This window comes from Carcharhinus amblyrhynchos, chromosome 20 (assembly GCF_965287045.1).
Source record: "Carcharhinus amblyrhynchos chromosome 20, sCarAmb.v2.hapA, whole genome shotgun sequence".
Classification (NCBI taxonomy): domain Eukaryota; kingdom Metazoa; phylum Chordata; class Chondrichthyes; order Carcharhiniformes; family Carcharhinidae; genus Carcharhinus; species Carcharhinus amblyrhynchos.
Window position 1 is genome coordinate 14460107 of NC_137343.1, and position 27642 is coordinate 14487748.

General features: G+C 40.0%; 1 protein-coding gene across 1 annotated transcript in view; it reads left to right on the top strand.

Annotated features, from left to right (window-relative positions):
- Nucleotides 1-27642, top strand: part of LOC145355770 (protein phosphatase Slingshot homolog 1-like) — an 86498-nt gene that overhangs the window by 6535 nt on the left and 52321 nt on the right. Inside the window, exon 2 of the mRNA XM_080208125.1 lies at nt 18749-18789. Within this exon, the coding sequence (XP_080064251.1) occupies nt 18749-18789 (41 nt within the window). The remainder of the gene's footprint in view (nt 1-18748; nt 18790-27642) is intronic.

The window sequence follows — 27642 nt, forward strand, 5'->3', positions numbered from 1 at the left end:
CAAGCCTAGTTTATTCAGCCTCTCCTCATAGCTCAACCCCCTCAACTCCGGTGTCAGCCTAGTAAACCTCCTCTGCACTCCCTCCAAGGCCAAAATATCCTTGCGTAAGTACGGCGACCAAAACTGCACACAGTACTCCAGCTGCGGCCTCACCAATGCCCTATACAGCTGCAGCAAGACCTCCCTACTTTTATATTCGATCCCCTTCGCCTTCCTGACCACCTGCTGCACCTGCAGGCTGGGTTTTTGTGACTCATGCACAAGGACCCCGAGGTCCCTCTGCACCATCGCCTGCTGCAGTTTTTCGCCCCGTAAGTAATAGTTCTTCCTACCATTATTCCTGCCAAAGTGGACCACCTCGCACTTGCCAACATTGAATTCCATTTGCCATTTCCTATTCATTTCAAAAACCTTGGTAGCTTGTAGCTGCCTGACCTGCCTCTCATAACAGGGTATGTGCTGTATACTTGTTTCAAAAGAATACAGTCACATTAACCTATTTTCCATTATGCCAAGGGGTAAACTGCTTTTTGGCCAAAGCTCACAAGAAAATACAGTTTAAATCTATAATTCTTGTTCAAAAATGACTATATATATGCTTATACAGACAATACCTTCATATGGCTAATAAGTGAAGCATATTGTGATACCTTTGATATATATATAAGGCACACTGTGGTCCCTATTTTAAATTGGCCTTTGTTTTAATAATCTCAGAAAGCAGGGGTTTCTGTATCCCCTGCTACAGGCACTATCACTGTTAAATGACACAGACTTAAAACAGATGTAGCAACTCAAGACTAAGCATCCATAAAGCACTGTGGGTCATCAACAGCAGCAGAACTGTACTCCAGCACAATCTTCAACCTCGTGGCCTGGCATATCCGTCACTCAACCATTATCATCAAGCCAGGGGATCAGCCCTGGTTCAGTGCAGAGTATAGGAGGACGTGCCAGGAGCAGCAGTCGACATGTCTAAAATGAGGTGTCAACATATTCCCTTCCAATTCAATTTTCAGGTTTGCTGATGACACCGCCTTAGTAGTGTAGATCTGAAGCAATGATGAAACACCGTACAGGAATGAGATAGAGAATGTGATGAACTGGTGTGGCAACAATAATCTCTCCCTCAGTGTCAACAAAACAAAGGAGATAGTCATCGACTTCAGGAAGCGAAGTGGAGAACATGCCCTGTCTTTGTGAATGGGAACAAAGTAGAAAGGGTCGAGAGCTTCAGGTTTTTAGGTGTCCATATCACCAACAACCTGTCGTGCCCCCACCCCCCATGCCTCTACATTCTCAGAAGACGAAGGAAATTTGGTATATCAGCTACGCTCAGCAACTTTTACAGATGCACCATAGAAAGCATTCTTTCTGGTTGTATCACAGCTTGTTGTAGTTCATGGTCTACCCAAAATAGCAAGAAACTACAAAGAGTCGTGAATGAAGCCCAGTCCATCACGCAAACCAGCCCCCCATCCATTGACTCTGTCCACACTTCCCGCTGCCTTGGAAAAGCAGCCAGCATAATTAAGGACACCACGCGCCCCGGACATATTCTCTTCCACCTACTTCCATTGGAGAAAAGTTAAGAAGTCTGAGGTCACGTACCAACCGACTCAAGAACAGCTTCTTCCCTGCTGCCATCTGACTTTTGAATAGGCCAACCTCGCACTAAGTTGATCTTTTGGGCGGCATGGTAGCACAGTGGTTAGCACTGCTGCTTCACAGCTCCAGGGACCTGGGTTCAGTTCCTGGCTTGGGTCACTGTCTGTGTGGAGTTTGCACGTTGTCCCCATGTCTGCGTAGGTTTCATCCGGGTGCTTTGGTTTCCTCCCATAATCCAAAAGATGTGCGAGTTAGGTTGATTGGCCATGCTAAAAATTGCCCCTTAGAGTCATTAGGTGCGTAGGTTAGAGGGATTAGCGGGTAAGTATGAAGGGATATGGGGGTAGGGCCTGGGTGGGTTTATGGTCAGTGCAGACTCGATGGGCTGAATGGCCTTCTTCTGCACAGTATGGCTTCTATGATTCTCTACACCCAAGCTATGATTGTAACTCTGCATTCTGCACTCTCTACTTTCGTTCTGTATGAACGGTATGCTTTGTCTGTATAGCATGCAAGAAATAATACTTTTCACTGTTTATCAATACATGTGACAATAATAAATCAAAAATCAAACAGGATTAGTTGCATGCCAAACAGCATAAACAGCAAGTGATAGACAAAATTAGCAATTCCACAACTAACAGATCCAATCCAAGCTCTGCAATCCTGCCACACCCAATCATGAATGGTGAACAGTTGAACAACTGACTGGAGGAGGAAGCTCCATAAACATTCCCATCCTCTGATGATGGAGCTTAGCACATCAGTGCAAAATATGAGGCTGAAACATTTGCAGCAAGCTAAAAGTACCACGTGGATGATCCATCTCTGCCTCTTCCAGTGGCCCCTAGCACCACAGATGTACTCCATATGATGTCAAGAAATGGTTGGAGGCACTGGATACTGCAAAGGCAGTGGACCCTGATAACATTCCAGCAGTACTGAAGACTTGTGCTCCAGAACTTGCTGCTCCCCTAGCCAAGTTCTTCCAGTATAATTACAACACTGTAAACTACCCAGCAATGTAGAAAATTGCCCAGGTGTGTTTTGTACACAAAAAGCAGGACAAATCCAACCTGGCCAATTACCGCCCCATAAGTCTATTCTTGGTCATTGGTAAAGTAATGTAAGGGGTCATCAACAGTGACATTTAGTTTGGGTTTTGCTAGGGTCACTCCACTCCTGACCTCAGCACAGTCTTGGTTCAAACACGGACAAAAGAACTGAATTCCAGTGAGGTGAGGTGAGAGTTGCTGCCCTTGACATCAAGGCCACATTTGACCAAGTGTGTCGTCAAGAAGCCCAAGCAAAACTGGAATCAATGGGTGTTGGAGCAAGCTCTGCACTGGTTGGAGTCACGTCTTGCACATAGATGATTATGGGGGGTAGTCAGTTATCTTGGTTCCAGGACATCTCTGCAGGAGTCCCTGAGGGCAGTGTTCTAGGCCCAACCACGTTCTGTTGCTTCATCAATGACCTTCCCTCCATCATGACGTCTGAAGTAGGGATGGTCGCTGATGACAATGTTCACTATTTGAGACACCTCAGCTACTGAAGCAATCCAAGTTCAAATGCAACAAGACCTAGCCAATAGCCAGGTTTGAGCTGACAAGTAGCAAGGAAAATTTGCGACACATACATGCCAGACAATGACCATCGCCAATAAGAGACAACCGAATCACTACCCCATAACATTCAATAGTGTTACCATCACTGAATTCCCCCCACTGTCAACATCCTTGGGGTTACCATTGACCTGAAACTCAACTGGACTCACCACATAAACACAGTGGCTATAAAAGCAGGTCAGAGGATAGGAGTACTGCAGTGAGTAACTCCCTTCCTGACTCCCCAAAGCCTGTCCACCATCTAGCAGGCACAAGTTAGGAGTGTGATGGAATACAACCTACTTGCCTTGATGGATGCAGCTTCAATAACACTCAGAAATTCACTGAAGATCCTTAGCACTTACCATGACAACTTTCATCTGAAAGGACAAGGGCAGCATATATGGGAATACCACCACCTGCAAGTTCTCCTCCAAGCCACTCATCATACTAACTATGAAATATATCACCATTTCTTTGCAGTCGCTGAGTCAAAATTCTGAAATTCCCTCCCTAACAGTATTGTGGATCATCCCCCAGCAGCATTTTAAGAAGGGATCTGACCACCACCTTTTCAAGGGCAACTAGGGATGGGCAATAAATGCTGACCAGCCAGCGCCAGCCATGTCCCACGAGTGATTTTTTTAATAAAGAAACAAAAATTTCTGCTGTAGAATAGAGTGCTGCAATGATCTAAACTCTTGCCGGGTGACTGGGGGCACGGAGGTTAAACTGACCTGGCCAATTCAGAATTTGCACAGGTAACAGGCAGGAATGCAGAAATTGATCTCACACAGCTGCCTGAAATCATCATGCCAGGGGTAGAACGTGTAGTCATGAAAACCTGGTGTTGTCAGACTTTTTACTGTTAGAACGTGTAGCCCAGCTAAGGCACCCCCATCCTGGTAGAGAGTGGCGAGATCAACCCCATGCCCTACTCTCCCCACCCCAACCCCCAGTATCCTTTAGGGATTCTTCCTCTGCAGCCTGATAGCAGCAGTTTAATAATATCCTTTCTATAATAGGGTGACCCGAACTATACACAGTATTCCAAATGTAGCCTGTACAACTTCAATAAGACATCCCAACTCCTGTATTCAGTGTTCTGACCAAGCATGCTGAATGCCTTCTTCATCACTCTGTCCACCTGTGACTCCACTTTCAAGGAGCTATGAACCTGTACTCCTAGATCTCTTTGTTCTCTCCCCAACGCCCTGCCATTAACTGAATGAGTCCTGTCCTGGTTCGACCTAACGAAATGCATCACCTTGCATTTATCTAAATTAAACTCCGTCTGTCATTCATCTGCCTACTGGCCCAATTGATCAAGTTCCCGTTGCAATCCTAAATAACCTTCTTCATTGTTCACTGCCACCAATCTTGGTGTCATCTGCAACCATGCCTACTAAATTCTCATCCAAATCATTAATATAAATGACAAATAACAGTGGGTCCATCACCAATCCTGAGGCACACCACTGGTCAGAGGCCTCCAGTTTAAAAGGCAACCCTCTACAACCACCATCTGTTTTCTGTCATCAAGCCAATTTTGTATCCACTTGGCTACTTCACCCTGGATCCCATTTAACCTTTTCAACAACCTACCATGTGGTAATTTGTCAAAGGCCTTGCTAAAGTCCATGCAGACAACATCAACTGCACTGCCCTCATCTACCTTTTTGGTTACCTCTTCAAAAATTCGTTCAAGTTTCTGAGACATGATTTTCCATTCACATAGCCATGCTGACTGTCCTTAATCAGTTCTTGCACCTCTAAATGCCTGTAGATCCTGTCTCTTAAAATACCTTTTAACAACTTGCCTACAACAGATGTGAGGCTCACCAGCCTGTAGTTCCCAGGCTTTTCCCTGCAGCTCTTCTTAAACAAAGGCATAACCTTTGTCATTTTCCAATCTTCAGGCACCTCACCTGTGACTATCAACGATTCAGATATCTCTGCTAGGAGACCTGCAATTTCCTCCCTAGCCTCCCACAGTGTCCTCGGATACACTTCTTCAGGTCCCAGGGATTTATCTACCTTGATACGCTTTAAGACTTCCAGCACCACCACCTCTGTTATATACACTTTTCAATGCATCGCTATTTATTTCCCCAAGTTCCCTAATATCCATGTTTTTCTCAACCGTGACTACTGATGAGAAATATTCATTTAGGATCTCGCCTACCCCTTGTGGATCCACGCATAGACGACCTTGTTGATCCTTAAGAGATCCTACTCTCTCCCTAGTTACTCTTTTGCCCTTTATGTATTTGTAGAAGCTCTTTGGATTCTCTTTTGCCTTACCTGCTAAAACAATCTCGTGTCTCCTTTTTGCCCTCCTGATTTCTCTCTTAACTCTTCTCCTTCATCCTCTATACTCTTTGAGGGATCCACTTGATCCCAGATGCCTATGCATGTCATGTGCCTCCTCCTTCTTGACCTGAGCCTCAATATCACGAGTGTCCAGGGTTCCCTACTTCAACGGCCTTGTCCTTCACTCTAAGAGGAATGTGCTTACCCTGGTTAACATTTGAAAGCCTCCCACATGCCAGACATCCCTTTGCCTTCCCACAGACTCCACCATTTAACTGTTCAAAGTTCCTGCCTGATACCATCAAAATTGGCCTTGCCCCAATTTAGAATTTTAACTTTTGGGCCAGACCTATCATTCTCCATAGCTATTTTAAAACTAATGAAATAATGGTCACTGATTCCAAGGTGATCCCTCACTGACCCTTCTGTCACCTGCCCTTCCTTATTTCCCAAGAGGAGGTCAAGTTTTACCCTCCCTCTAGTCAGGCCATCTACATACTGTATGAAAAATTCCTCCTGAATATACTCAACAAACTTCTCACCATCCAAGCCTCTAATACTATGCTGTCCTAGTCAATGTTGGGAAAGTTAAAATCCCCTACGATTACCACCCTATTTTTCTTGGAGCTACCTGTAATCTCCTTATGTATTTGCTCCTCAATTTCCCTATTTGGGAGCCTATAGTACAACCCTATCAAAATAGTGGGCGAATCCTCGGATATATTCCCTTTCAATACTGCCATGATGTTTTCCTTAATCAAGAGTGCAACCCCCCCTCCTCTCTCACCTCCTGTTCTATCTTTCATATAGCATTTGTACCCTGGAACATTGAGCTGCCAGTCCTGTCCTTCCCTTAGCCATGTTTCAGTAATTGCTATAATATCCCAGTCCCCTGGACCCATCCATGTCCTGAGTTCATCTACCTTGCCTGTCAGGTCTCTTGCATTGAAATAAATGTGGTTCTGGGAATTTTGTTGTTGAGAAGGCAAGTAACTAAAATGTTGGGCTTTAGAGATTTACAGAATACCCAAAAGAAAGTAGCAGTTCTGAAAGTTAACAGAAGCACCAGTTCTGGCAGATTGGTCTGATATAGAGTCTCGAGCTTTTCCACAAAGGCAGCTGGGGGGGCTTATAGATCTGTAAATCCACAGGAAAGCTGGAGAATAGAAAAATGCCTATCGGGGGGAAAGGCAAATGTTGCTTCAGTCAATAAGAATGATAGTAATGTTTAAAAAAAAGTGTGTTTTATATTGCTATAAGACAGGACATATAAAAGCAAATTCCTATAAGTGGAATGGTAAATAATAAAGATGCTCAGGTTATCTTCAGAAAATGTTGTATTAGTAAAGCAAATGAATATTATTCAGTGAAACATGTTCAAGTGACAGGAATTTCCACAGAGAAAGCTGCACCTGAGATTGGATGCAAAGGATTATATGGGGCTTATATTTAAATAGCAAATCACTATTTTTGTCGAAGAAAGAGTCTAGAATGATTGTTATCCTGAGAGAAATACTGGTCCAGCTCAAAGCTTATTATTAGCAATGGATTTAGACCTTTCTTCAGAAGGTTTGCTGAATCAGAATATATTAATACAGGATATTGACAGGACTTATGTGCCTTTTCTCATTACATAAGATAAATTTAAATTGTGTTCAAGTTAAAGGGATTTTGTGTGGTGAATTATTCCTAAATTACCTTTTAAAATATAGATTTTATACTGGATGCTGGTATAATGGGCAATGTTATTTTTCCATAACCTGGGACAATGTGCCACAGTTCAGAAATTAATTCTGAGTAAAAACTCCTCACTTATCTAATCCAGTTAAGAAACAAACTAATGCAAGAAAAGATAATGATGTAATAATTCTAATAATGGATGGCACAGAAACAGTAACAGTATCTGCAGACTTTCAAATCAAATTTTGTCACAGAAAGGACAAAGATACTAAGATGACCGTAAGGGGTTAATGACAGCACTGGACAAAATGGGCCAGCCAGTGCTGAGAGAACATAAAGATTGACCAGGCCTGCCAGTATTGAGATATAGGATACAGCTGAAAAAAATCCAGGCAATTGGACTGAGTTCACAAGACATTTACAATTCCAAAATGATTTGGAATGAAGTAATTTCTGAATTGTTTGGAAGACTCTGTCTAGAAAATTCAAGATCCGAAATGGGGAGACTGTCAAAGACTTAAATAAAACTATATCTGAATATGATCAGGAGAAACTGAAGGATTACAAATCGTTTAAGCATCAGATCAAACAAGAATATCAAACTTTTCTGCTTGAGTATAAAGTGCATTTGAACAATATTCTTAAAGTGGTTTGGGAAGATTTTGATCAGGAACGAATGAGTTGTTTGCACAAAAAGAAGCCATTTTGAACTTAAAGAGAATTTAAAATATTTGATTCTGGAAAATAAACATAAAACTAAAAATATGAAAACATCTAATGAAGAGGATGATAATTTAAGAATGGACTTAACTGACATTATTTATGGAGTTTAAAGATGCGATAACTGCAGCCATGGAACACGATAAAGTTGAAATCAGCACAGATTGTTTTAAAGACTGAACTTGAAAATTCACCCCTGCATAATGAGAAGGATTCTTCCATTTGCAGATGAACCTTTGGAATGTAACTATCATAAAGCTTTCAGAAAACATGGTAAACTGGACATAGAATTCAGCCAAGTGCTACTGAACTTGTGAAGTTCTTGGACAATGAGAGATGATTATTATGTGTATTGCATGCTTAGGATAGTTTTAGGATGTGCAGCATGTAACAAGTTGTAATATATTCTAAATAAATGAAAATGCATCACATTCAAGGCACTTTTTTGACAGGAAATTGTGACTAATATCTAGTTTGTGGTTCATATTGATACCATTTAGATCTGGGAAGCTTGTTATCATGAAGGTAAGGTAACTAAAATGAAGGACTTTAGAGATTGCCAGGTTACCTAAAAGTAGCAGTTGAGAAAGTTTACCCATATCTGCTTAATAAAGTCAGAACAGAAAAAAATTGAGCCATGAAACAACAAGTGGGCTTACATAGCTGGGAAAATGGTCAAGGAAGGACAATTGGCTTGCATGCTAGTTTGAGAATAGGCCAAAATAATTAAGTCATCATAGGAATGGGTGGAGCTTAGGTTCTCTGGTTTCAATTTAATTGTGTGTTTGCTAGGAGAGTATGTGTTCTGTAGGAAGAGAAACTGGATAGCAAAATGGTGCATGTTAGCTGGTTCCAAGCAGTTGAAACAAACAAAGAACAACACAGCACGGGAAACAGGCCCTTCGGCCCAACGAGCCCGCGCCGCCGTCCAACTGTCTCAGTGACCTATTCATGATTTTAGTCTACGCCTGATCAGGGAGGGACAATTTAGTACCCAATCAATCAGCCTAAAAGCACATCTTTGGGATGTGGGAGGAAACCGGAGCACCCGGAGGAAACCCACGCAACCACGGGGAGAACATGCAAACTCCCACAGACACAGGCCCAAATCCATGTGTCCGCACAGTAACAGAGATAGTCTCTGAGCTGTCATGTTGCCCTTGAGATGGTCCAGTTTAAGCACACTAACGACATGAAGCAATAGGCAACTCCCGAAGCAACGTCCAAGAGCAGCCCACTACAACCTGCCGCATGCATGCCCCTTGCTCAGCTCAGTTGGGGGCTCAGCAAAGTCTTGGGGACCTGAGAAGTGGGTGGGAGATCACTTGTTCCATGCTGGAAAGGCTGGGGCTCAGAAGAAGCCCTGTGAATCATTTACAGCTCAGTGTAGCTGGGAGACTGGAGTTCAGAGAGACTTGGGGGCAGTGCCAGCTTGGTCAAGCTGTCAGTTTGCAAAAGGGTTGGAATTGTGCCAGTAATTAAAAGTAAGAGTACAGCTTTGTGAATCCTTTGGAATACAATCTCGGGAGACAAGATTAAACCATTGGAAGGTGAGCAGTCATTGAGACAGAGCAGCTTCCAAAGGAATTCTGAAGCTAGAACTTGGAAACTGAAATTGAAATTACTCGTAAGAGAGAGAGTTAATGAAATTTTGTAACTCTCGGTGGTCACTGATGTGTGGGTGGGTTTCTGAGAAATGTGTGGGATCTGTCTTGGTTGTACCTGTTATTTAATATGCAGTGTGGTGTATTTGACCAGTTTGCCTGCTAATTCATATTTACCTCATTAATTCTGAATGTTAAAGTAATAGATTTTGTAGGTTATTATACTTTGCTGACTTCATGTAGGAAAGTTTATTATTTTTGTTCTAAATGTATGGAATCTTGTGGTTTTGTTCTCTTAGTGGGTAAATGGGATTTTAAACTTTGTTTGCTGAAAATAAAAAGTTAGTGGTCCCTAAGCAGATCATAACAGTCTGTGCTAGGTTAATTAACCTGGATTATAGATGGGAAGTAACAATCAACCTCATCATTGTTCTAGGAGGAAATTAAAGTCAGCTTGTGTTCTTGATCTTGATTACTGTTTAACAGAAAGTTGATGTCAAGTAATGACATTGCTTTGACACCATCCTCCTCCAATACTTCACTCAGTGGAATTATACTGTCTTGGTTATCATAGCCATAGCAACTCTTGTAATGACCTCTTCCAGTTCCCATACTGTAACTGCTAGTGTCCCCAAGAATCTGTCTTAATCTCCCTCTTTTCCTCATCCTCGAACCAGCATTCTATTTGACCCCGAGCTGAGATTTCGACCAAGTACCTCGCTATCGCAAGGATTATGTATCTACAGTAATTCAGTAACATTGTCCACACCAACTGATATTTCACTTTGTCAGTTGCAGTCTTGACTATTCCGATACTTACTTGCCCAGCTCCAGTTTTCCATTTCTGTGAACCTCAGTTAGTCAAAAACCTTTTGCCCGTATCCTCTTCTGCAGCATGTTATGCTTAACAATCACCCCTGGCAATACTGACCTATAATGGCTCCTCTTTCTCCAATTTCTCAAATGTAGAATATTCGTACATATTTTAGGCCTTGCCCTTCCCTATGCAGTCCCCTTGCAAACCCTTCCTGCACCCCTCTTCCCTTTGATCCACGATGGTGTGTTGTTTAGGGTCCGTACTCTTGACTTCTCCATTAATCCATTCACCTTTTAAAAATGCTGCTTAAATCACATTGCTTAGTAAACTTTAGGGCACTGCTGCTAACATCTCCCATCTTCACCCTAATTTCAATTTGTGAAGCCCACCTTGAAATGCTTTCTAATTAACTGGTGCTATATAAATGCAGGTTTTGTTGCAGTGATCTAGATTTTGATCTAATATTGCATGAATCACATTATCACTGAAAAAATAGGATCCAGATGGGCAAAAATAGATGTATTAAGGGAAAATGTAGTGAGTTTTGAATGGTGTTCAGTCTATCAGGAAATTATATGTTCACAAAAAATATTTTCAGTAAATAAATGATCATGAATTCACTATATATAAGTTAGAAGAACCTCTTGATAGTTTTATTGCTCTGTGCTTCCAAGCTATTCTTAGCAGAGAGATTAAACTTATTTGAAAGATCTCCACTGAGCCTTTTAGTCAGTGGCAGTCACAGAGGCCCATTTTAATTACCAGAGGCAGCAGCTTTTTTCTTCCCATTGGTAATAATTGGGCAGAGAGTACGGAAAATGGTGCCTTAGGGGAGGTTCAAAATTGAATGTCTTTTAATTAATCTGTCTAATGCTCCTTTTTTACAGTAGGTAACAAGTTGCTGTCTTTTCTGTATAGATTGTGACAAATGACTTGGAGATTTATAAAAATCAAATGACAGATCCATACCTGTACAGGATAGCAGGGGAGGTATCTTTATCACAACATTTTATATTTGCATAGCGCAGCAACTGTACAGAGTTATGTCTCAGAACCCTTATAGGGCCTGTAAGAAAACAACACCACACAGGAGGAAGAGGAGCAAAAGAGCGTTCAAAGAGGGCAGAATATGTTATGGGGAGAAGCCCTTGAGACTTTGAAGTAGGGAGAAAGGCAGATAAATTGAGTGAGAGTGTTCCAAGAGGATGGGAATTAATAGAACAGATTGGTACAGCACAGAAGGGGCCTACTTAGAGCATTGAGTCTGCATTAGTCATTTTGAATACCAGTTCAATTATTCCAACTAACCTGTCCTTTCTCTATACCTCTGCCAGACCTGAAATAGTGGTCGGCAATGTTTGAATGCAGCCAATGAGAAATAAGGTGGCATTAGAGAGTTTTTATGAAAGGATGTATGTTTAAAGGATAATGGCAAAATACTATTGCTGGAATATGAAACAAAAATGGAAGATGCTGGAAAAACACAGCAGGTCAGATAGCATCTGTGATGAGAATACAGCCAACATTTCAAATCTAGATGACCCTTTGTTAGAGCCACGAAGTGTCATCCAGAATTGGCTCTATTCTCTCTCCACAGATGCTATCTGATCTGCTGAGATTTTCAAGCATTTTCTGTTTACGTTTAAGGTAAATTTCCAAGATAGTGAGGAGCAAGGCCATGGAAGGTTTTGAAAGTGAGCCTCACAAACCTCAGGTTCCCCTTGAACTAGAGGACCCTATCGAAGACTCAGCTGATTGGTTATAGACTTAGCATAATTAAACATTTTTGTTTTGTAATCAACGCAGTTATTCAGTTTGATTCTATTGTATTTGTTGTTTTGACATATGGGAAAATTGCATCTTCTGTTTCATTATTCGACCGGCAGGTTTTCTGGGTTAGGGGATCAACGTGGGATTTCGTAAATGTATTTTGTACCCACAAACCTTGCATCACACCTGCCCCATCAGTTGCAGACATCAAATCACTATCCCTTTTTTTTAAGCCTCTTCATAATTTTAAAATAACCTACTGATTTGATTTTAACGTTTAATTTTTCCTGACTCCACTTGATGTGTTTTTTCTTCATTGTTTAGCAGCTGACAATTATTCCCAGCTGTGATGTAACACAAATACAAATTGTAGATTAAATTTTACTAAGATATTGTAAATATATTCTATATTCCTAAATGCCTTCACCTCAATGTCCCAGTTTCATGTTTAGAGATATTCAAGCAAACATACCAAAGCTCTAAAACATTTGCACTTTTTCCTACCAACCACATATCAAATAAGTCATTGCTGTGAAGTTCTTAACTCCTACTTGAAGTGCCTTTATCAACTCTGTCCCAACCTCAGTGATAATTTGTTCATCAGTTCTACATCAGCCTTAGCTTTAGATTTTAATTTATCTTTCTATCCATTCCACTTTCTCCAACAAGTCTTGTATCTCAAGCTATTTTTGCAAATTTATGCAGCTCTCCAGTTGGTTTTGTCGTTTTTTTTGCCACAACCTGAACTATTGAACTGTGCTGTTTATGATTTCCTGAAACCATTGCTGCTAGACATGCAAAGTTTGCATTTATTTTCAGTGACTCCAAACTTTCTACTGATCTCATTCACGCATAGTTGTTTGCTGACAATCTTTACATTGTCATAAGAACATAAGAAATAGGAGCAGGAGTAGGCCATCTAGCCCTTTGAGCCTGCCCCGCCATTCAATAAGATCATGGCTGATCTGTCGTGGCTCAGTTCCACATTCCCGCCCTCTCCCCATAACCCTTAATCCCCTCGCTTATCAAAAACCCATCAACACGCGTCTTAAAAATATTTAGCGAGGTAGCCTCCACCACTTCAACGGGCAGAGAATTCCAGAGATTCACCACCCTTTGAGTGAAGAAGTTCTTCCTCAACTCCGTTCTAAACCGCACCCCCTTTTACCTTGAGGCTGTGCCCCCTAGTCCTACTGTCCCTTCTGAGCGGGAAGAATCTCTCCACCTCTATCCTATCCATCCCATTCATCATCTTATATGTCTCAATGAGATCTCCCCTCATTTCTTCTAAACTCTAACGAGTACAAGCCTAGTTTATTCAGCCTCTCCTCATAGCTCAACCCCCTCAACTCCGGCATCAGCCTAGTAAACCTCCTCTGCACTCCCTCCAAGGCCAAAATATCCTTGCGTAAGTACGGCACCCAAAACTGCACACAGTACTCCAGCTGCGGCCTCACCAATGCCCTATATAGCCGCAGCAAGACCTCCCTACTTTTATATTCAATCCCCTCGCTATGAAGGCCAGCATCCCATTTGCCTTCCTGACCACCTGCTGCACCTGCAAGCTGGGTTTTTGCGACTCATGCACAAGGACCCCGAGGTCCCTCTGCACCGTCGCCTGCTGCAGTTTTTCGCCAAGTAAGTAATAATCCTTCCTACCATTATTCCTACCAAAGTGGACCACCTCGCACTTGCCAACATTAAATTCCATTTGCCTGTTCCTGGCCCATTCGCCCAGCCTATCTAGATCCTTCTGCAGACTCTCCACACCCTCCGCGCAATTTGCCGTTCCACCAATCTTGGTGTCACTTTGCAAGATGACTTGCAAGCTGTGCCCAGCATATTCTATCTTTTATTCTTGTTCTATGCTTCTAAAACTTTATTCCTACTCTCTTAAACTCTCGAACAGTGCACTACATTCTGCACTCTCTTCTCCCATTCTCTATGTATGGTATGCTTTGTCCATAACCAATCAGCCGAGTCTTCGATAGGATCCTCTAGTTCAAGGGGAATCTGAGGTTTGTAAGGCTCACTTTCAAAACCTTCCACGGCCTTGCTGCTCACTATCTTGGAAATTTACCTTAAACGTAAACAGAAAATGCTTGAAAATCTCAGCAGATCAGATAGCGTCTGTGGAGAGAGAATAGAGCCAATTCTGGATGACACTTTGTGGCTCTAACGAAGGGACATCTAGATTTGAAATGTTGGCTGTATTCTCATCACAGATGCTATCTGACCTGCTGTGTTTTTCCAGCATCTTCCATTTTTGTTTCATATTCCAGCAATAGTATTTTGCCATTATCCTTTAAACATATATCCTTTCATAAAAACTCTCTAATGCCACCTTATTTCTCATTGGCTGCATTCAAACATTGCCGACCACTATTTCAGGTCTGGCAGAAGGATAGAGAAAGGACTGGTTAGTTGGAATAATTGAACTGGTATTCAAAATGACTAATGCAGACTCAATGCGCGCAAAAAACAATACTTTTCACTGTACCATAATACGTTGACAATAAATCAAATCAAGATCTAAAACTACCTGTTACATTTCATTTTACCTTTGTCTTGGTGCATACCTTTAGGAAAATAATCAGTTTTTTGTTTCAGTTTCCCATACTTCCAATTATCTGCATTTTTGTTTCCTGCACACACTATTAACACAAGGGTTAAGGATTCAGCCATGTTTGATTTTCTTTTAAACCAAGCATCATCCTTGCTATTGTGTCCTTCTTTCTCTCACACTGTCAGATCCTTACAAAGCAAGTGGAAAAAAATTACTTGTGTATTATCGCCCTGAACCCTTCAGTATGTTAACAATTAGAGATGCTAATGCTGCTTGGCAGTACTGCAGCAATGCAGAGTTAGCCTTTGCTCTTTGTTAGTGTACATACTGCATTTCATTTTTAATGTTACATAAGGGAATGTTTTACTGTGTTCCAATCTATCACAAATACCAGCCCTTTGCCATGAACTTTATTGTCTGCTTCCTGTTTTGAAGTGACAGATTACTGTTATCCTTAAAGCCTTATAGTTCATGGTCTTTAATGCTAACAGAAACTCATATTTGAAATAGTTATGCATACTTCCACATAATAGAATATAACAGATGTGGGGTGACATGGTGGCACAATGGTTAGCATGCTGCATCTCAACACCAAGGATCCGGGTTCAATTTCGGCTTCGGGTCACTGTGTGTGTGGAGTTTGCACATTCTCCCAGTGTCTGCATGGGTTTTCTCTGGGTGCTCCGGTTTCCCCTCATAGTTCAAAGACGTGTAGATCAGGTTGATTGGTCATACCAAATTTACCTTTGGTAAAAAAGTGAGGTTATGGGGATAGGGCCTGGTGGGATTGTGGTCAGTGCAGACTTGATGGTCCTAGCAAATGCTTAGCACAGCTTCCAGTCCAGACAGTTTTATATCCATTTTGTGATCAGGGCTGAATAGCCTTCATCTGCACTGTAGGGATTCTATGATATGAACCCTTTGTGAGTACTGATAACTGTCTCGTTGAAACTTGATTTTTGTACCTCATGGCAGTATTCAAATTATGTTGCTGCTTTAATTGTATAAATTTATGCATTCAAGATATGAGAGAATTATCACTGAAATTTTGATCTGCATAAATAGTTCTAGTTGAGTAACTAAAATGGTGAATACAAATTGCCAAAGATTTAACGTTTCTTAATGAATATTTTGTTATGACATCAAATTATCCATAGGCTGACAAAATGGATTGAATGTGTTCTAGTCCTAGAAATACTCACCATTCTTGCCAGTCAGTAGCACCGAAAATCTGCTACATAAATACTTAATCAATAGATTTTTTTGTTCAAGACAAGTTCTCATTCCTGTAGTATGAGCAAAATGGAAGTGCTTTTTATCCGAGATGCTGGTTGGATCATCTACCCAAAGGAGCTTTGGGAAAGTGATTGTAGTGACAGGAATTTTGAAACTTGTGTCTCACCCACTAAGAAATTTACAACAATCCTGGTTCCTCTTAGAGTTAAGAGTTGGTCTATCTTAAAATTTTAGCTCTTGATGCTCATGATTATTGGTTAAAATGATGGCCAACTGGAATAGGCTAATTTTCTTTGATTAAATAGACAAACATCTTTGTGATTGCCATCTTCTTGCAATATTTTTCTGTCTCTTGCCTGTTGAATGTGGAGCGTGTTATGCATTGGTGTTCTGTATTTGATTTGATTTATTATTGTCACATGTATCAAAATATAGTGAAAAGTATTGTTTCTTGCATGCCGTTACAGACCAAAAATACCATTCATAGACTACATAAGGGAGAAAGAAAGGAGAGGCTGCAGAATATTGTGCTGCATTCACAGAAGGTGTAGAGAAAGATCAGCTTAAAATATGATAGACCCGTCCAAAAATCTGATGGCAGCAGGCAGCATTGGCCATTAGGTCCCTCCTACAAAACACATTGGTTCTGCTTTGTTTAGTAATGTACTAAAATATATTCATGTATGCTGCTGGAATTTTTTAATATATCTTTTAGGTCATTGTAGTAATAATCTGAATACATGAGCAAAGATACAATTTAATACATACCTACACATATCAGAGGCTGATATGCATTCCAAACTCCCAACTACACAGACAAGTTGCATGAAAGTTTTGACAGTTGCAGTCTGATTTAAAACCCTTTCTTAGTTGCATTGCCAAGGTAAAAATTGATCTCAAATCCCATTCTTAGTTAGTGTCCATTTACACCTACTTCCACCATTTTCAGCATTGTTCATCCCCTTAAATTCAGTTGTGCCTCTTGGTCATCACTGCTTCCAATGGCTTATCTTTAGACTTATAACTGACTGATGCCATATTTAAATTGGATTTTCTGTGAAATCACATTTACACCACAAGAAATCCATACTAGTCCTAGCAAGTGCTTAGCACAGCTTCCAGTCCTGGCAGTTTTATATCCATTGTGTGATCAGTAATATGAAAAAACTTCAGATACTTAATTGGCTGAAGACATTTTATATTTGATTTTTGCTATCCATGTGAAGCTAGTCTATGCTAGCAGTGCAAACAGACGCATCGTAAATCAGCAACCAATTTTTTCTTCACCAGACCAGTTGGAAAATCATAGAGTCATAGAATAGAATCATGGAATCCCAGCAGTGCAGATGATGATGATTCGGCTCATGGAGTCTGCACCAACAATACTCCCACCCAGCCCCTGTCCCCATAACCCCACATACTTACCCTGCTAATCTCTCTAACACTAAAGGGCAATTGAGCGTGGCCAGTCAACCTAACCTGCGTATCTTTGGACTGAGAAGAAAGTGGAATACTCGGAGGAAACCCATGCAGACACAGGGAGAAATTGCAAATTCCAGACAGACCAAGGCCGGATTTGAACCCAGGTGCCTGGTGCTATGAGACTGCCACCATGCCGCCCATTTGTTGCCATGATTGGATGCGTGGGTTTCCTCTGGGTGCTCCGGATTCCTCCCATAGATCAAAGATATGCGGGTTATGTTGATCGGCTATGCTAAATTGCCCCTTAGTGTCCCGGGATATGTAGGTTATAGGGATTAGTGGGGTAAATATGTGGGGTAAGCCAAAGGTGGGATTGTTGTCGGTGCAGACTTGATGGGCTGAATGGCCGCCTCCTGCACTGTAGGGTTTCTCTGATTCTATGATTTTTAATTTCAAACCAAAAATAAGCCACAGTGGGATGAACAAAGGAATGTCTAAAAGAAATTTGAGTTATCATTCTAAAAACATAAGTAGCCATAGTGTAAAATCAGTTTCCATTTCATCTCGTATCTAATTTGCACTGCTGGCATAAACCACTTTCACCCCAAATATAGAATTTTTCCTACTTTGTCTGGTAGTAAACCTTAATGTTGAGCTCTGAACAATATTTCCTCTGGCATCATTGATTAATGACTATTTAAAAGCTGGGCTTTTGTAAGCTTTAATCAAAGAACATCCATCAAATTTATATAATTCATATGAGATAATGTAAAATACTAGGTTTAGAACAGCATGAGGCAAAGAATTATGTCTTTATCTTATATTCTAAACTCTTGCATTTGTGGCGATTTTAATTTTGATGGTTTTAAAAATGTAATGAAATCAATATTGATTTGACAAAAACATTTGAGATGAAATTCCTGTGTATGATACACAGGTGTTTCGCCTCTGGAACATGCAGTAAAAATCCAGATTGATGAATTGGAAGTTGTCTGCAAACGACTAATGTATAATGGTTCTGTGCTATTTCAGACCAAGTTTCCAGTTTAAAGCACAAAACCATCCATAATGTCATGGTGTTTTTACCTTATGCAGAGACAAGAGGAAATAGAAAAAATATGTTGTAGAGTGCAGATTTTTCATGGCAGGGTTCTGTGCATTTGGAAAACATGAAGTTTTTTGATACACTTGAATTCTGTGATGTGTTTATTGAAGGGACAAGAGCTTACCACTGAGTAGGGACAGCAGAAGATTTTTTTTAAAAACAGATTCTTGTTTTGATCTTTCCAAGCAACCATGAACTTGAATAAGCTCCAAGTGATAACCATTTCGCTGTATCAAGGAATTTAAAGCAAACTTAGTACTCATGAATTAATGAGGTTTTCTTGTTCTTTTTCTCTTCCAGGAAGTTGGAAGTGATGATGATCGTAGATTACAGCAACAAAGGTTAGTATGCACAATTTTAGAAATATATTGCATATTTTGAGTAGTATTTCAAATGTTGATAATTGTGACTATTAATTTTCACTAAATCACTGAAAAGATAATATCTCAGGTTTTTCATGAAATTTTATTTCAAGTCACATATCTACTTCATTCTATCGTCTCATCAAATGAATTGTTTTCATACCTCTCATATAACTGACAACTAACAATTGTAAAAGTCTCAACCTCCAATTTTCCTTCCCTTTTGAGATGAGAAAAGATCGGCCTTCTCCTGATCAATTAAATTCATAAACCTGTCATGGCAAATTGTAAATTTAAATCCAGAAGTTATAATTAAAACTATTGTTTTTTGTTATTCCTAGAGACAAATTGTTGTGAAGTGAAATCGCCAAAAACTGCATGATTTAACTAATAAGGGGATTCTCCAGGCCCACTATCTCCCAGCAAGAATCGCGAAGGCCCGGAGATTTGGGTGTTGGCTGAAAACTGAGTTTTGTGCTGGTCACCTACAAAAGTAGGTGGGAAGACAAGTGATGAGGATGACACAAAGGGTTTACAAAAAGATATAGATAGGTTAAGTGAGTGGGCAAAAACTTGGCAGACAAAATAAAATGTAGGCAAATGTAAAGTAAAGGAGCTGAAAATTTAGAACATAGGAACATAAGAAATAGGAGCAGGAGTAGGCCATCTAGCCCTTCAAGCCTGCCCCGCCATTCAATAAGATCATGGCTGATCTGTCGTGGCTCAGTTCCACATTCCCGCCCTCTCCCCATAACCCTTAATTCCCTTGCTTATCAAAAACCCATCAACCCGCGTCTTAAAAATATTTAGTGAGGCAGCCTCCACCACTTCAACGGGCAGAGAATTCCAGAGATTCACCACCCTTTGAGTGAAGAAGTTCCTCCTCAACTCTGTTCTAAACCGCACCCCCTTTATCTTGAGGCTGTGCCCCCTAGTCCTACTGTCATTTCTGAGCGGGAAGAGTCTCTCCACGTCTATCCTATCCATCCCATTCATCATCTTATACGTCTCAATGAGATCTCCCCTCATTCTTCTAAACTCTAACGAGTTCAAACCTAGTTTATTCAGCCTCTCCTCATAGTTCAACCCCCTCAACTCCGGTATCAGCCTAGTAAACCTCCTCTGCACTCCCTCCAAGGCCAAAATATCCTTGCGTAAGTGCGGTGATCAAAACTGCACACAGTACTCCAGCTGCGGCCTCACCAATGCCCTATACAGCTGCAGCAAGACCTCCCTACTTTTATATTAAATCCCCCTCGCTATGAAGGCCAGCATCCCATTAGCCTTCCTGACCACCTGCTGCACCTGCAGGGTGGGTTTTTGCGACTCATGCACAAGGACCCCAAGGTCCCTCTGCACTGTCGCCTGCTGCAGTTTTTCGCCACGTAAGTAATAGTCCTTCCTACCATTATTCCTACCAAAGTGGACCACCTCGCACTTGCCAACATTAATTTCCGTTTGCCAGTTCCTGGCCCATTTGCCCAGCCTATCTAGATCTATCTAAATGGAGGGAGACTGCTTAAAACTGTAGCACAGAGGAATTTGGGAGTTCTTGTGCATAAATCACAAAAGGCTAGCATGTAAGTTCATGAGGTAATTGGCAAGGCAAATGGAATGTTGGCTTTTATTTCAAAGGGAATAGAGTATAAAAATAGGGAAGTCATGCTAAAACTAAACAAGGAAATAGTTAAACCACTCCTGGAATACTGTGAACAGTTTTGGTCCTATTTAAAGAATGATATACTGGCATCATGAGAGTAGGTTGGGTCTGTACTCTTTGGAATTTAGAAGAATGAGAGGTGAACTTACTGAGACACATAGGATTCTCGGGGGGCTTGACAAGGCACATGCGAAAAGGTGGTTTTCCCCTTGTGGGAGGAACTATGACCAGAGGGTGTAATCTCAGAGCAAGGGGTTGTTCATTTAAGACAGAGATTAGGAGGAATTTATTTTCTGAGGGTAGTGAATCTGTGGAATTCTTTACCACAGAGAGCTGTAGAGGTTTGGTTATTAAGTATGTTCAAGGCTGAGATCAATAGATTTTTAATCAGTAAGGAAATCATGGGTTATGGGTATAAGGCAGGAAAATGGAGTTGGATGGCATGGTGCCTCACAGCGCCAGGGACCCAGGTTGGATTCCAACCTTGAGTGATTGTGTGGAGTTTGCATGTTCTCCCTGTGTCTTTGTGAGTTTCTTCCCGGACTCCAAAATATGTGCAGGTTGGGTGGATTGGCCATTATAAATTGCCCCTTAGTGCGTTCAAAAGATGTACAAGTTAGTTGGATTAGTCATGGTGATTGCACAGGGTTGCAACTTTATTGGTCTGTACTCAATTGCAGTAATCTGGGAATGGAGTGGAAGAGCAGTTTCATTAGTCCTGCAGGCTGGTATAAAGTAGTTAAGTGGTCATACATAGTATAAATGCTGCAGTACAATGCCATTACAATTACATTTCTTAATGTTCTGCCATTTGTTTCTGTAATTTCTCAATAATTTATACTTGGGTATTCTGTTTGCAGAAATGCAATATTCCACCTGCATGCAGCTTTACCTGTTCACCTGGAAGAAAATCTGAATAACTGATATTCATTTGTCCTAACAAACTATAGTATTATTCCCGTCATGGGTACACTTTCTTTTAGTTGATTCTTCTTGATTGTAATCGAGTGCTATGCAAAAAGTGAATATTTACTAGTCAAAGACTCGAATCCTCTCATCCAACACGTGATGTCGAACACATGTTTCACCATTTTTAGGTCCTTTGGTATCCTTCACAATTTCTTGGGTTAGCTGGGGAAAGCTGATCCGTTTCGATTCCATAAATCGCATTTGCATACGGTGTTAAAAGAAAGTTCAATATCTTATCTTCATTTCTGACACACTTTCCCAATATTGCATGGAATCCTTTATGTACTTCTTCTACTGGTCACTTGGTGGGGATAGATGCACTGCAAATTGATAGCCTAATAGAAACAGCTCGCAGTTTTTAGGCATTTTAGTCATCTGCATTAATTTTGATAGTAAATGCTATGTGTGCATGCACAGAATTTACTATTTATGTATGTTTACTTAAAAATAACTTCTGGTAACTCAATAATCAAAAACAAAAACATTTACATATCCTGCTTTTGTGATATTTTGCCAACAAATACATTATGCCGTGTGAATGAATTTTGAGATCACGTGGCCAATGATAGTGTTTTATTTTGTTTACCAATTAGAAATATAGTTTATTAGATTTGGATTGCTCGACAGCCTATAAAGCATTGTTATTGGCTTCATTGGAAAGGTCGAGGTGTTCCTGAAATAACCAAGCAGAGATTGAACCACTGGGTTCATTATTGCAGTTGCATTGTGCTGCAGGAGACCTATTGTATTGCAAACGTTTTTTCAATGCAGAAATCATTAATAGTAGTAGCAGAGCAAATAAGAATACAGTGAAGTATCTGATCATATATTGTGCATAAAGACAAGTTAACGTATCTTGCAAGATTTTCTTGATGTTTTAACACTCTTGTAATAAAATTATACTTGCTTTGTAATAAAATTATGCTTGTGTAGGGTTTTATCACAAAATATCTCAAAAGTAGTTTGTACTTTGGAAAGGTGTTAAGAAACAATATACTAAACTGGGATGACTTTTAATACATCTGCTAGATATGAACATGAAAACCATAAGGTTTAAAATTATTTTTAGACACCATTCTAGACCCTGAAAACATCGATCAATATGATTGTATATGTATTCTCTTGGCTGGCAACCCCAAAAGTGAAGTTCACAGAGCAGCTATGCATATATAAAAACTTATGGGGCAAGATCTTTCTCTCCCTCCATGGTGTGTTTCACAGTGGCTGGAAGTAGTGCACCACTTCCTGGCAATGGGATCTTATGATTCTGCCGTTGTCAACTGAGTTTCCCATTGAACACACCCTTCACCTTTGGGGAAACCCGTGGTGGGGGTATTGGCAGGAGTGTAAGATCTTACTGGTGTAAATACCAACAAGATTTTATCAATGGAAAGGGGAACTACTTCTAGACTGGCTTTTTCCAGTAAAATATATTGCAAGAGAGCTGTAGTATACTGAATTAAGTAAACAACATATCTGGAGTTCCAATGGACGTTTCTTCCCATACATGACTTCTGTCTAGCAGAATTGTTCGTAAGAAGCAAGAAATAACCTCATTCTAGTTATAGCATTTAAGATGTAAACTGAGGATTAAAAAACAAACTTTAGAGACAGCATCAATAGGAAACCCATCTGATTCTATTTTGGAAAATATATATGTTGATGGGACAGAATTCTAACTAACAAATACATGATAGCTAAGTTAAACCAGGTTGTTGATGACTGTATTTACTGGCTGTTGTTCTTGCAGGAAACAGGCTGCGGAGTCACATCCTTCCAAGGCCTCCCTATCCTGACTTAGCTTTCTGTCTAATGTAGGGATGCTTGAAGGTTGCTACTCTGTTTAACAGGTTGAATACTGGAAATGTTATCCCTCTGGAATTAAAGAGGAAATATTTTTCATACAGTTGTTTTCTAAAAATATTATTCTGTAAAAACAAGCTATGTTTTAAGGAAACAGTTCTGAACAAATTGTAGACAAATGAAATCTATCTCCATTTACAATACATATATTAAATATATGTATTGGAGAAAATGAACAATATTTTGTACTTTTATTAATATGAAAGCAATTTTATTGTACTAAATTTTGTTGTGCTGTTTCTTTTTAAAGCTTATCTACATCATGTTGATGTGTTCCAGATACCTGACGTCTGTTGGTGTTATCTCTGCATTACCTGTGGGTCAAACTGCTAAATAAGATATTAGAAAGAGACAGAATGATAGTAGCCTTTAGAAAAGTGAAAAGAAAGTTTTCATAGGTGCAGTTTCTGTTCTTACAAGCAAAGGATTGAAGTTGTGAAATTCCTAATAGTTTACCAAGTTCACAATGGGATTGGTTAGGGATCAAAGGGTAAAATTAGTCTTGTGTTTTCAACATACCTTATATGAAATTGATCTTTCTCTATACCTTAGCTATGACTGTAATATTCTGCAGCCTTTCCTTCTCTGTGGTATGCTTTGTTTATATAGCACAGAAGAAACAATACTTTTCACTGTATACTAATACATGTGACAATAAATCAAATCAAAGGTATACTACGGGGAAGATTCTGCTGACCTAATTTTTAACTCCCAGTTTAAATTTGCATTTTGGGCTAACTGGGAAGGCAAAAAGAGGCATTGCACTGATGTCTCAGATAGCTCTGCCCTAGCTTCAATTCTTTCAACTTTACGTAAGAACATAAGAAATAGGAGCAGGAGTAGGCCATCTAGCCCCTCGAGCCCACCCCGCCACTCAATAAGATCATGGCTGATCTGTCATGGCTCAGTTCCACATTCCCGCCCTCTCCACATAACCCCCAATCCCCTCTCTTATCAAAAACCCATCAACCCGCGTCTTAAAAATATTTAGCGAGGTAGCCTCCACCACTTCAACGGGCAGAGAATTCCAGAGATTCACCACCCTTTGAGTGAAGAAGTTCCTCCTCAACTCTGTTCTAAACCGCCCCCCCTTTATCTTGAGGCTGTGCCCCCTAGTCCTACTGTCCTTTGAGCGGGAAGAGTCTCTCCACCTCTATCCTATCCATCCCATTCATCATCTTATATGTCTCAATGAGATCTCCCCTCATTCTTCTAAACTCTAACGAGTACAAGCCTAGTTTATTCAGCCTCTCCTCATAGCTCAACCCCCTCAACTCCGGCATCAGCCTAGTAAACCTCCTCTGCACTCCCTCCATTTCCCTTTCCCTTCTAGCATCTGCTGTTGTCAGTTCTCAGTGAGAAATAAAAATTCTACACAAAGGGTGAATCATCCATGGCTTACTAAGGAAGTTAAGGATGATATCACATTAAGAGAAAAGCCATACAATCTTGTGAAGACTAGTGGTAGGTCAGAAGACTGGAAAATCTTAGAAACCGACAAATGATGATTTTTTTTTAAAAAGTGAGAAAATAGATTGAGACTAAACTAGCGAGAACTATAAAAACAGACTTTTAAAACTTCTAAGAGTACAAAAAAGGAACAGAGTAACCAAAGTAAATGTTGGTCCCTTAGACGGTGAGGCTGAATTAGTGGAAAAAAAACAAAAATATTTTGTACCCAAAAAAAATGCTCAAATCTCATCAGATCTGGCAGCATCAGTAAGGAGACAAAAGAGCTGACGTTTCAAGTCCAGATAACTCTTTGTCGATATTTTGTATTTGTCTTCATGATAGAAGACACTTAAAGCATCCCAAGAGTAGTAGAAAATCAAGAGGAAAAAGATGGGAAGAAAATTAAAATAATCACCATCATTAGAGAAAAAATATTCAGCCAATGGACCTTAAAGTTGATGAGTCACAAGAACACAAAAAAGAAAGTAGACCTATTTCAGAGGGCACCTTTGCCTTCAAAGGGGTATCATGGATATCCAAATGATTCCACAAAATTCAGACATGTTCTTACCTAGTCCAATCTGCAAATTCCAGGTTCTGTACACCTGGCTTACAAAATCCCACTTCCAGTGGAGACAGCTGATGATTTAAATGGCCAGCTGTCTCTTTAAAATGTGCATGTGTGAAATGCGACCCTTCCATATTCATTCCGACCTCCTGCAAAAATGGGAAATATTGTATTCGGAGGTGAGACATTTTTGACTACTTCTGTGTAAATCAGGGGTTTTGTGTCTTCCTCACAACTTGTGTTCCTAACTATCTTTATATTACCAGCAACTTTGACTGCAGTGTACTTGGTTGCATCATCCAATTCACTGGTATAGATTGTAAGTAATTAATGTCTTAGCACTGATCCCTGTGGCATCCTACAAATTACCAACCTGAAAATGAACCATTTTTTCTGACTCTATTTCTTTTAGTTAGCCAAATCTCTATCTACGCTAATATATTACTGCCGACGCAAGCTCTTACCTTGTGTAGTAATATTTTATATGGCAGCTTATACAATGCCTTTTGGAAATCCAAATGCAGTATTTCTATTGGTTATCCTTCAACCCACCCTCAACCCTACTTCCACTAAACTACCCACCACCCAACTTTCCTTCTCAACCATTCAGAGGTGATATTGGAAGCAGTTGCTTCTCTTTAGGTGTATCCTACTCTTCATCCAATCTGCTGCCATGCTAAAAACAAAACAGTCTTGATCCTCTTTCCATGCAAACAACCATCTTTTCCTTGAAAGTGCTCCTATCTCCAAAATACATGCACCTTTTACTTGGCTGTTCTTTGACTCTCCCTGATTGAGTTTCTGTCCCTGCCACAACACTGAATACTGAGATTCCAACCCACAGCATGGAAATGGCTCTAAACATAGTCAAATTTAACAGGCTTATGTCTGTGTCCATGATGCATTACCTTTCCTTAAATAGGCTTCAGCTTTTGATTTGGTTGACAACATTCTCCTCTAATTTCCTGCGTCCATTATTCAATGGAACTGCTCTTATTTCCAGGCTTACTTATTCAATCATAAGCAAAGCATCTCCAGCAATGGCATTTTAATTGACCGTCAGGAAAGTGATACATAATACTTAAGTGTACTGTGTTTTATGACAAGACATTTGGATAATGTATTTGTATGTCGAGGATAAACAGTTTTCACAGTTTTCAAAGAATGAATAACACCACATCAATGGTAAGTGATGTAACCGTTTTTTTAGATACGTAAATTATTGGATTTTGCAGTTTGTGGTTAAGAGTTGGTGTTATGACTGACTTAAAAAGCTACCCATAAAGAAAGAGTGGATCCTGGAGCATAAATTTCTTCTATTCTGACATGACTTAGAATTTGGCATCACCACCCAGCAGCATTGCAGATAGCATGAATGCTAATCAACCAGATTGAAGAATTCTCAATCACAAAAACGGGGTTTATAATACACATTTTAATCATTGAAAGTAAAATAAATTAAAATTAATATTTAGCATTTAAAAAAACATGCAATGTTTAATTAGTTTGAAAGAAATGAACTTCAAACTTGTAAAATTAGTTGCCAGGCGAAAAAGGTTAACCAACAGTAATTAAAAACTCATTCCTAATCGAACAGGGATAACATCTTCATTTTTTTAACAGCAAGAATAATGCATATAAAGTTGAATTTCACATTAAGTTATTTACTGTGTTGATTGTGTGAAGGTTGCAACAATGGAGAAATCTATGGAGAAGTAGGAATTCACTGAGGGCACCTTCTGGGTTATTGCATTTAATTTTATGTGCTCAAAGTTGCTGTCAGTTTAGCAGTATAATGATGGCAATCAGTGACTGGTTCAATGTCATTACAACCACAAATTTGAGACCAATAGCTTGACTAGAAGAGGTTTGATTCAGGATGAGCTACATTTTAGAGATGTGCAGTAATGTGTCTTTCATTGCTGTAACTATTGGATTCTGCTCAATGAGCAGTTGTATTGTCATTTACAAATTTTCATCGCTTTCAAAGTCCTTCACTTACCCAAGAATGGGAAAGGTTATTGGATAATTTCAGCCTTGTGTTGTGCCTTTTACTTTTGCGTAACTCTGTTCGGAATAGTTTATAAATTTCATTAACTGTGGTTCATGTTTAACTACCCTAACGATCTGTCCATTACTTTGAAATAATGTAACAAGGGAGCCTTCAGTGTGTGTATTAATGTTTGTATTAAATGCATATTGCATTGATTTTATAAAGTTTGAAAATGCTTAGGCATAGATGCTTCAATAACTGTATAGGAGGAATTGTTCATGCTTGCTACATGTTTTAAAACTATTCTTCAATAGATGCTATAAAATC